The sequence below is a fragment of the Benincasa hispida genome, chromosome 9 (genome assembly GCF_027475165.1).
Source record: "Benincasa hispida cultivar pf3 chromosome 9, pf3_genome.v1.1, whole genome shotgun sequence".
NCBI classification, from domain to species: Eukaryota; Viridiplantae; Streptophyta; class Magnoliopsida; order Cucurbitales; family Cucurbitaceae; genus Benincasa; species Benincasa hispida.
The window spans coordinates 34,814,017-34,823,527 of NC_143486.1; the positions used below are offsets into that span (position 1 = coordinate 34,814,017).

The 9,511-nt window shown below is 37.1% G+C and overlaps 1 protein-coding gene across 1 annotated transcript; it reads left to right on the forward strand.

Annotated features, from left to right (window-relative positions):
- The first annotated feature begins 44 nt into the window (after positions 1 to 44).
- On the forward strand, positions 45 to 8,150 carry LOC120086423 (oleoyl-acyl carrier protein thioesterase 1, chloroplastic-like). The gene is made up of 7 exons (XM_039043066.2): positions 45 to 539; positions 1,045 to 1,178; positions 1,286 to 1,399; positions 5,586 to 5,681; positions 5,980 to 6,067; positions 6,138 to 6,206; positions 7,552 to 8,150. The coding sequence occupies exons 1-7, from the start codon at positions 207 to 209 to the stop codon at positions 7,825 to 7,827; spliced, it is 1,110 nt and encodes a 369-aa protein (XP_038898994.1). The 5' UTR covers positions 45 to 206; the 3' UTR covers positions 7,828 to 8,150.
- Positions 8,151 to 9,511: the final 1,361 nt, after the last annotated feature.

The following is a 9,511-nucleotide window of genomic DNA, read 5'->3' on the forward strand; positions in this document are numbered from 1 at the left end:
AACTTGTCCTCGGTCCCATCGACGTCGCCCAGTATTCCCACAAAAAAACAGAGCCCAAAATCGAGAGAGGGAGGAGAGAGAGAGACAGAGAAACAGAGAGAGTGAAAGTTAAAACACAAACTTTCCTCTGCAATCTTAGAGAGAGAAAGCTATTCAACCTCCATTTCCACTCCTTTCTTTATCCTCTCTCTCTCTCTCTCTCAGATATGTTGAAGGTCCCTTGCAATGTGACTGACCAAATCCATCTCCTCTCCCAATGTAGATTCCTTCCACCTTCTACACCCCTCTTCTCCTCCTTCCGCCGCCGATACTCCGCCGCTCTGTCTTCTTCCCTCACCAAACCTCCGCTTGTCGCTGCAATTGTCTCCGATACAGGTGAAGCTTGTGTTCAGAGTGGTTCTGGAAGCTTGGCTGACCGACTTCGACTCGGAACCTTGGCTGAAGATGGATTGTCTTATAAAGAGAAATTCATTGTGCGATGTTATGAGGTTGGAATCAATAAGACCGCTACTGTTGAAACTATTGCTAATCTCTTGCAGGTAATTCCTCTCGCTGCATTATTTGAATTGGATTTGTTCGCTTATGATTTCTTTTCTTGCATTCTTTGGATGTGTTACATGTTAATGTTACTGAAGCTTCTATTAGCTCATCTGTTATTAGCGTTATTTGCTTTATTAATTGGATTTTTTTATTGATGTTTTCGAGGAATAGAATCGGCGAATTTCGTTTGCTTTCTCGTTTTGCATGTTTTCTTGTTTAACTTTTTTGACATTTGGTTTTCTGTACCTTTCTTTGCTTGATTCCTTTCCGTATTTTTTCGGCTTTTCATGAATGCACGTGTTCTTTTCTTCCAGCAACTGAAACTGACAGAATTCTATTATCTCTTCCTTTTTATGTTTATGGCCTTCTCTTACTTAGTTAGATCTTCTGAATTCTTTTATTTCTTTAATACGTTCTTACTTATAGCATTATGTTTAATGATAATTACTCATAGATCCCACTTATATATGTACAGAGTTTGCCTTTGATGAATTCTTCATGCAGGAGGTTGGTTGCAACCATGCTCAGAGTGTTGGATTTTCCACGGATGGTTTTGCCACAACCCCCACAATGAGGAAGTTACATCTCATATGGGTAACCGCACGCATGCACATTGAAATTTACAAATATCCAGCGTGGTGAGTCCCTTACTCCGCTGTCATCTTGAATTTTGACTTTCAAATTCTGCTTATGTTGAATTTCTCTTATTTTCTTGTACTAATTTACATATTGTCGTTTGGCGTAGGAGTGATGTCGTTGAAATTGAGACATGGTGTCAAGGGGAAGGGAGAATTGGAACTAGACGCGATTGGATACTTAAAGATTATGCCACTGGTCAAGTTATAGGACGAGCAACAAGGTGAATTATTGGCTATTTTTTTTATTATTAATTTATATGAAAATTGAAAAGTAAGAAGCTGTCGGAGTTACGAATACCCTAAAGTCAGTTAGATATACACTATAATATGCATGAAGCGGTATCCTATCTGTCTTTGGGATTATTTATTCTCTAACCTGTTACTTTCTAGAACTTTCATGGTTATTTTATTCAACTTACAATTTGTTGCATACCTAGAAATTTTGGTTCGTGTTCATAGTCTTTCAGGATGAATGTGTGCAACTGGAAATTGAAAAGTATTCTATGTTGTTCTTATTTACTATTTTAGAAATAAAATTGTATTTCAAATGCTGTTGGAGCGTTCTAACCTTATAGCATCCTCGCAGATTTGGGAAGATATGTACCTAAGGCTAATGATATCGGTTTACTTCAAGACTCGACAGTCTAGATTATAAGCACTTTCCAAGCCTTGATTTATATCTTTTTTGATTGATATTTCTAGCCCGCTAGTTAATTTTTAATTGTTGGGTCTGCTAACTTTTTGTTTTGGTAAAGCATTGTCCAAAATCAAGGTACCACAGTTTCTATTCATGTTGGAATTAGTTCTTTTACATTGTAAACAAAACTTCGGATATTTCTAAATAGTTCAGTACTTATAATTGTTAAGTCATGATATCATAGTGGTTAACTACCATGGATTGGCCTAGTGGTAAATAAAAGGCATGGATTTGATGAAGGTCACGAGGGAATAGATTCGATCCAGGGTGGCTGCCTACCTAGGATTTAATATCTTACATGTTTCCTTTACACCAAAATATTGTAAAGTCAATCAAGTTGTTCCAAAAAAAAAAAAAAGAAGAAGATATCATAGATGTTGGAAGTGATCCACTTGAGGAAGGACAAAAGAATGATAGAATTCTGCAAAAGGTTCCCTAGCTCTTCACTTCTATTGGGAGATTCTGAATCTGAATCTGGCCTTGACCATGTAAACCCAAGTTATCATCAGGGATAAATCTAGCTCTTCTTGTGGTTGTCCCACCCCAAGAAAGATTTCTGGCTGATGATGGGTTGCATGGCATATGATCCAGATGGGTTGGGAAGGGCTTGTTAACAATAATCGTGGCATATGAACACATGTACCTTCTGTGTTCTTATCTCCTAGGAATGAACTTCCAGGCAGTAACATGGTCTAGTTGGGGGCTGCTTGGTTTCGTCGTACTCTTTCCCGAGGCGGCTGCTCGTCTTTCTTTACTTGAGGGTTTCCCTTTTAGGCGTGGGAGAAAGGATGTGAGGATTTAGACCCAAGCCCTTTTGAGGGGTTCTCATGTAAATCTTTCTTTCTTAACTTAGTTGATCATCTCCCCTAGGTCTTTCAATTTTCCGGTGCTTTGGAAGATTAAGATTTTTAGGAAAGTAACAAGTTTTACACGACCATGCTAACACAATGGATCGACTTAAGAGGAAGTTGTCTTTGCTTGTTGGTCCTTTCTATTGTATTCTCCATCGAAAGGTGGAGAAAGACCTAGACCATATTCTTTGGTGTTGTGAGTTTGCTAGTTCAGTTTGGGATTCTTTCTTTCAATTGTTTGGCATTTGGTTGCTCGGCACATAGATGTTTATGCTTTGATCAAGGAGTCTCTTCTCAACCCGCATCGTGGGGAGGAGGGTCGCTCTCTCTGTGAGTGTTAGGGTGTGTGCTATTTTGTGGGTTTTGTAGGAAGAGTGCAGTATGAGAGTTTTTAGAGGGTTGGAGAAGGACTCTAGTGAGGTTTGGTCTCTCGTTCGTTTTCATGTTTCTTTGTGGGCTTCAATTTTGAAGGCTTTTTGTAACTACCCGATAGGAGTTATTTTGCATAGCTAGAGTTCCTTGTAGAGGGAGTTCTCTACTTTCGTGGGCTAGTTTTTTGTATGCTCTTATATTCTTTCATTTTTTTCAATTAAAGTTATTGTTTTCATAAAAAATAATAATTATCATAATTATAATAAATAAAATAAAATATACACGCTGTCTATTTTGTTTATAGGAAATCTTGTACAATACAGTTTTGTCGGTCTAAATCATACAATTGCGAGTAAGATCTGAGATTGGTAACTTAAGGATTTGCAACAAAGCTTTTTGATCTCGAGGTTTTGTGGCGTAGGATCATTGCGAGTAAGCATGGCAACCATCCTTTTGAATGAGTGACGAAAGGGGTTAAAGGCACACATCGAAACCCATGGAAAGACATTTCGTTTGAGTTCCCTTCTTTTTCTAACTTTGTTCGGTGTATTGTGGGGGATGGCAGGGATACGTATTTTTGGGAGGATCAATGGGTGGGGGATAGTGCTCTTTCTTCTATGTTTCCACATCTTTTTCTCTTATCTTCCTTAAAATATCACCTGATCTCTGATTTCCTAATCTGGACTGAGAGCTCCGTGTCTTTTTCATTCGAGTTCCGTCGTTATTTGACCGATAGGGAAACGACAGAGGTTGCCTCTCTTCTTTCTTTATTGGAGGTGAGTACTTGGGAGGGGAGAAGGGATATTCACATTTAGAATCCGAATCCTAGTGAAGGGTTTTCTTGTAAATCCTTCTTCTGTTTGTTACTGGATCCCCCTCCCACTGGGGTGTTTATGTTCATGATTTAGAGGATTAAGATTCCCAAAAAAGTCGTGTTTTTTATCTGGCCAGTCTTACTTGGTCGTGTGAACACTTTTGATAGACTTGTTAGGAGAAGAACTTCGCTTGTGGGGCCTTTTTGCTGTATCCTTTGTCGGATGGCGGAGGAAGACCTGGATCATCTTCTTTGGAACTGCCAGTATGCTGGGACTTTGTGGAGTTTTTTCTTGCAAGAGTTCAATATTTGCTTTGCTGGGCGGAGAGACTTTCTTGCAACAATCGAGGAGTTCCTTCTCCATCTGTCTTTCAAAGAGAGGTCGTTTTTTATGGTTGTCTGGGGTGTATGCTATTATTTGGGATATTTGGGGGGAGTGGAATGATAGTGTTCAGAGGTAGGGACAGGAATCCTACTGAGGTGTGGTCTTTGGTAAGATTTCATGTGTCCCTCTAGGCTTTAGTTTTGAAGTTTTTTTGTAACTATTCCATACGCAACATTTTACTTAGCTGGACCCCTTTTCTTTAGTAGGGGGTGTTTTTGGTGGGCTGTGTTTTTGCCCTTGTATTTCATTTTTTTTCTCAATGAAAGCAGTTGTTCAAATAAAACAATACCCCAGGCAAGAGATGCTAGTGTCTGAGGGAGTTTCCAGTTTTGTTTTCTTGATTTCCTGCGTCAAATTTTCAGCCTCCCTCTTTTTATCTACATCACATCTGCTCCTCTACTTGCAGAGGTGTGAGCACCCGATGAATCAAGTTAGATTTTATTCACGTGGACAACATTGTATCACATGCCACTTCCGATGATTGTATCAAGTATCCTCCCTTGGTTCAATGCATGGTGACAACTTATGTAGGATTTAGTTTCCTACATGTATCTTTGACAATCAAATGTAGTATTTTGTGAGCATGAGACTATTTGAGATGCACACAGACTGAATTGGAGACTAACGAGTATATATTAAAAGGTACCTCACTTGGCCATGGCGGTACACTACAAGCCTTGTAGTCAACTAGCTTGCTTAGCTTCTTCAGTCAAATGCACCATTCTCACTCATAACTCTTCTCGATCTAAGAACTATCTTCACAAGCCTTAGCTCATCCAAAACTCTTCCTTAAGAGCTTCATCTGGTCACGTGAATGACACTTTAATATGATAAGGAACGCATAGTCCAACCAGAGTAGTGGAGTGGAAATTGTAAGTGTCTAAAGTGTCTTTTGTAATTCAAAATTCTATTTTAAAATCTATTTCACCATATTGCTTCCAAATTCATCTTTTGTGAGGTGGTTTTGTCCTGAAAATGAAAAATAAAAGTCATGTTGTTGTAATGGAATAAGGGCATGTATAAAGACTGGATTCAGAGGATATGTCGAGCCTACATTTACAACCTCAATTTTGTACAGCCGAGGAAAGCTGATAATCTTGACTTTCTTATCTACATTTGCCCTTTAATTACCTCTTTCAGAGAATTGCATGTTTGCGTCAAGAAAGTGCAACTATCCTCATTCTTGTGTTTTACTATTATTTTTTTTTTCTAATCCATTTTTATGTGTCATTTTTCATTTTATCATATTGTTTGTATTCTACCTGATGGCTTGCTTTAATTTTTTTAGTAAGTGGGTGATGATGAACCAAGACACTAGACGACTTCAGAAAGTTAGTGATGATGTTCGTGATGAATATTTGGTTTATTGCCCACGAGATCTCAGGTAAGTGCCTTTTCTCCCGGTGAACTAAATTTTGAATAGCCATTGTATACAGTACAATCGTTCAGAAAAAAGTTCTATGGAAGTCTGTGTTTGCAACATGACATGTTTAGGTTAGTTTTGGATTGATTTTCTGGAGTCAAATGCATGTTACGTAATACTAATTAGTGTTTGTTATGCTAAAATTGTCCAAGTTTTCTTAGCTTGTAAAGCCGTGATTATTAGTGAGGCATTCTGTGAAAAAACCTTTGCAAAGAAAATTGCTGATAGGGTAATAGTCTTTATATTCCTTTTTGTCCAGGCTAGCATTTCCTGAGGAAAATAATAGTAGCTTGAAGAAAATTCCAAAACTGGAAGACCCTGGTCACTATTCCAGACATGGACTAATGGTAAGATTTAAGAACATTAGGTTCAAACTTTTCCATTTCTTCCAGGTTGTGAAAGTACTTTTTATTTCAGCCTAGGAGGGCAGATTTGGACATGAATCAGCATGTCAATAACGTCACCTACATCGGATGGGTTCTGGAGGTTCGTATACGTGTTTCTATTTTCTCTTTTTTCCCCCCTTTCATGCTGCAATCCAAAAATGGCCCCCGAAAATTCTGACCCATTTCTCTATAATTCCTTAAATATTATAGTGGTCAGGAATAATGGGTTTTTGGTTGTTTTTTTTCCTAATGATGATGCAACATGAGGCTACTGTAGGAAACACTCATGATCGCAAAGAACAAACAAGAATCATGAACGCAAAGAACAAACATGAATAGTAAAAGAAATTACAACACATTCTAGAGGGCTGAGAATCCTCTCCCAAATTCCCAATTAGGAAATCACCACAAAATTCTTCACACCTTCCTCCTCAACCTTCTTCTATTTATAACTAAAACCCTAACCAAGTAACTAGCTATTTACTAATTTACCCCCTTCTAATAACCATACTATATTCTCCTAATAATCCTAATATTACCATAACTAGGGCCCTTACAGTTACACTGTTCTTATTAGTAAAAAGAATGTTAACATTTGAGTTTACACTGTTTGGTTTAAATTTTAATTAAATATTGCCATTTTGCTAAAATGAAAAGGAAATAGCTACTAAGTATACAGACGTAGACATGCAACATAGATATGACATGACATGGGTACGACATGTCAATTTCATAAATTCTATAAAAAGTAGGACACAGCGAGGAGACATTAGTTCTTTTTATTAAAACGTGTATATATATAGATTTTATTTCACAGCAGGCCTTAAAAACTTGTAGGCTACACTCAACAACTAAAGTGTTCAAGGGAGCTTTTTTAATCCAGTTAGCTTTCTAGAAGGGACAAATATCAGAAAGAAGATAACTTATTATCAATCATTTTCATGTGTTGGATGTAGGTTCAAGTATATTGGTGTTGTGTTTTGCATGTTTGTGTAAGGCGCTTGTATGTGTCAAGTTTGTCATGTCTATGTTGGACACTGACACTCTACAAGAGTGTCCATGCTTTCTAGTGCTTACTGCTTTCTAAATAAGTAGAGAAGTGAAGAAGTGGGGAGGATGCCATCATGGTCAGGGGTGGATTTCTATCTGTTTGGAAAAAAGAAATGAAAAGTAGTAATGGGAAGAAGAAAGCATAATGAAAAATGAAGGGATATATAGCCTAAGCTGTTTCTTCCTGAGATATTGTGAATGTAATAGCATCAAATAATTTTATTGACATCATCGGATCGCCTTTGTTTAATAAATAGTAACTTAGAATAAAGGAAAAGAAAGTGGTTGGGCATGCTAATGAAGCTCACTCTTGTTCTGGTTTGGATGTTGATGATCCATTCATGAGATTTCTTTATGACTTGAATAATCATTGATATATGATCAATCTATGACAGAGTATGCCTCAAGAAATCATCAATAGCCATGAACTTCAGACAATCACATTAGACTATAGACGAGAATGCCAACAAGACGATATCGTGGATTCCCTTACAAGTGTGGAGGAAGTTGAGAATGGTGGTGAAGCAGTTTCAGAGCTTAATGGAACAAATGGTTACATTTCCAGTGACAAACAAGATAGCCGTCAGTTTCTGCATCTACTAAGATTGTCCAGTGATGGACTCGAAATCAACCGAGGGCGCACCGAGTGGAGAAAGAAACAACAGAGGTGAGGGTAATGGTTCTTTGATCTTTATCATGTTTCACTATTTGGGATAAGTTTTGCTTTCTTTTGTTTCCACTTTTATCAGTTTCCTCCTTTCAAATTTTGTTTGAGTTTCTATCAACTGTTGGTATTAAATCTGTTTAATTGTGGAGTCTAGAATCAGTCTAGTAGAGTCAGCAAGTGGAATGTATGTACTTTTTTAAATAGGATTGTTGATCAAAACTCTGTAATTTATTTTTCTTTCCCTTGAAAAGTCGAGTCTCATTTGTATTGTGATGTGGAATTTGTTAGCATGCAATAAGAACCAAGAATCTGCAGGCTTTTATGGTTTGCCTATCTGTGCAACAAGCTTCTTCCCATCTTTGGCTGAATCTCCACTATTATTAGCAGCATAAATCAAAACTTCCAATTGAAATTCAGTGCCCATATTATGGCCCGATTTGTTTTCCTTTTTCTTCAAATTAAAAATTTTATTATTGAGATTTAAGAGATTGATTTAGGCTATTTTTAAATAAATATCCTTGTTTCTAATTTCTTGTTTCCAATTCTCTTATTATTTACTGATAAAAGCAAAAGGGCCTATTTTTGTTTTTGTTTTTGTTTTTGTTTGTTTGTTTTTTATTTATTTATTTATTTATTTATTTATGTTTTTGTAAAAAGCGATTCACAAGAAACTAAAATAAAATTTGCATACTATTTTGGAAGCGTATCTTAAAATTGAAAAATGGGAAATAGAGTTGTCTTTTGTTATTGAAGTTGAAATCTAATTGGTGTTCCTCTCTACATAGAGAGAACTTAGGCTGGCCTAATTTCTTTCTAAGGGTTTACCATTGGAATGGAATCAAACTGGAAACTTGATTACTGTGGCACTTGCTGCCCAAGAATCTGGATTACTGAAAATTTGATGACTATGGTGTTTGGCGTTTGCTTGTTTGGACGGCGGCCAAGGTTGAGTTTGTTGAGTTGTTGATCACAGGATTGGATTGTGTTTGTTCGTTTTTGTTTGTTTGTTTGTTTGTTTGTTTTTTTTTTTTTTGTATATCTGTTTTCTACGTCATACTACCTAAATTTGTGACATTATATAAATCCTAATTTCATGAACTATGTTAACTTTTTAGATATAGTTATTCTCCCATCAATTCAAGTTTAATTTTGGATTTCATCTTGTTAGTTGTTACTTAATTGGAAATTTTGTATGGATGACTCAAAAATTGGGCCAAAAATATCAAGTGACCTAGTTTTTGAAAAAAATGTCGAATGACCCTTTGGGCGAAATTACCAAAATATACTTGCGCGCAAGCGGAAAAACATCCACTCTCACTCTCTCCTGGTCTTGCTCTCGCTCTCCCTCTTGGTATCGCTCTCGCTCTCTCCTTTTTCTCACCCACAAAATCCCTACTCTCTATGTCCCTCACTCGTTCCTTCTCAGCCTCTCGCTCTCTCATTAGCTCTACGAGAAGTTGGTGGTGTCGATCTATCCTGTGGTGCAATGTCGGAGGTGTGGTCATGCTGGAGAAGAAAACTCACAATCTGAGGAAGAAGAAACAACGCAAGAAGGAAGAAAAAAAGAGAGGGAGAAAGGAAAAAGAAAAAAAAAGAAAAAAGAAAAGAAAAAACCCAGTGTTGGAGAAGAAAGGAAAAAGACAAAAAAAAAAAAAAAAAGAAAAGATAATACTGTCACGTGATCATGA

Excerpts from the sequence above, each read along its gene's own strand:
- LOC120086423 (XM_039043066.2), top strand. The coding sequence starts at position 207 with ATGTTGAAGGTCCCTTGCAATGTGACTGACCAAATCCATCTCCTCTCC. Across the intron at positions 6,068-6,137 it reads ATTCCAGACATGGACTAATG|CCTAGGAGGGCAGATTTGGA; the intron begins GTAAGATTTAAG and ends TTTTTATTTCAG. Across the intron at positions 6,207-7,551 it reads ACATCGGATGGGTTCTGGAG|AGTATGCCTCAAGAAATCAT; the intron begins GTTCGTATACGT and ends AATCTATGACAG.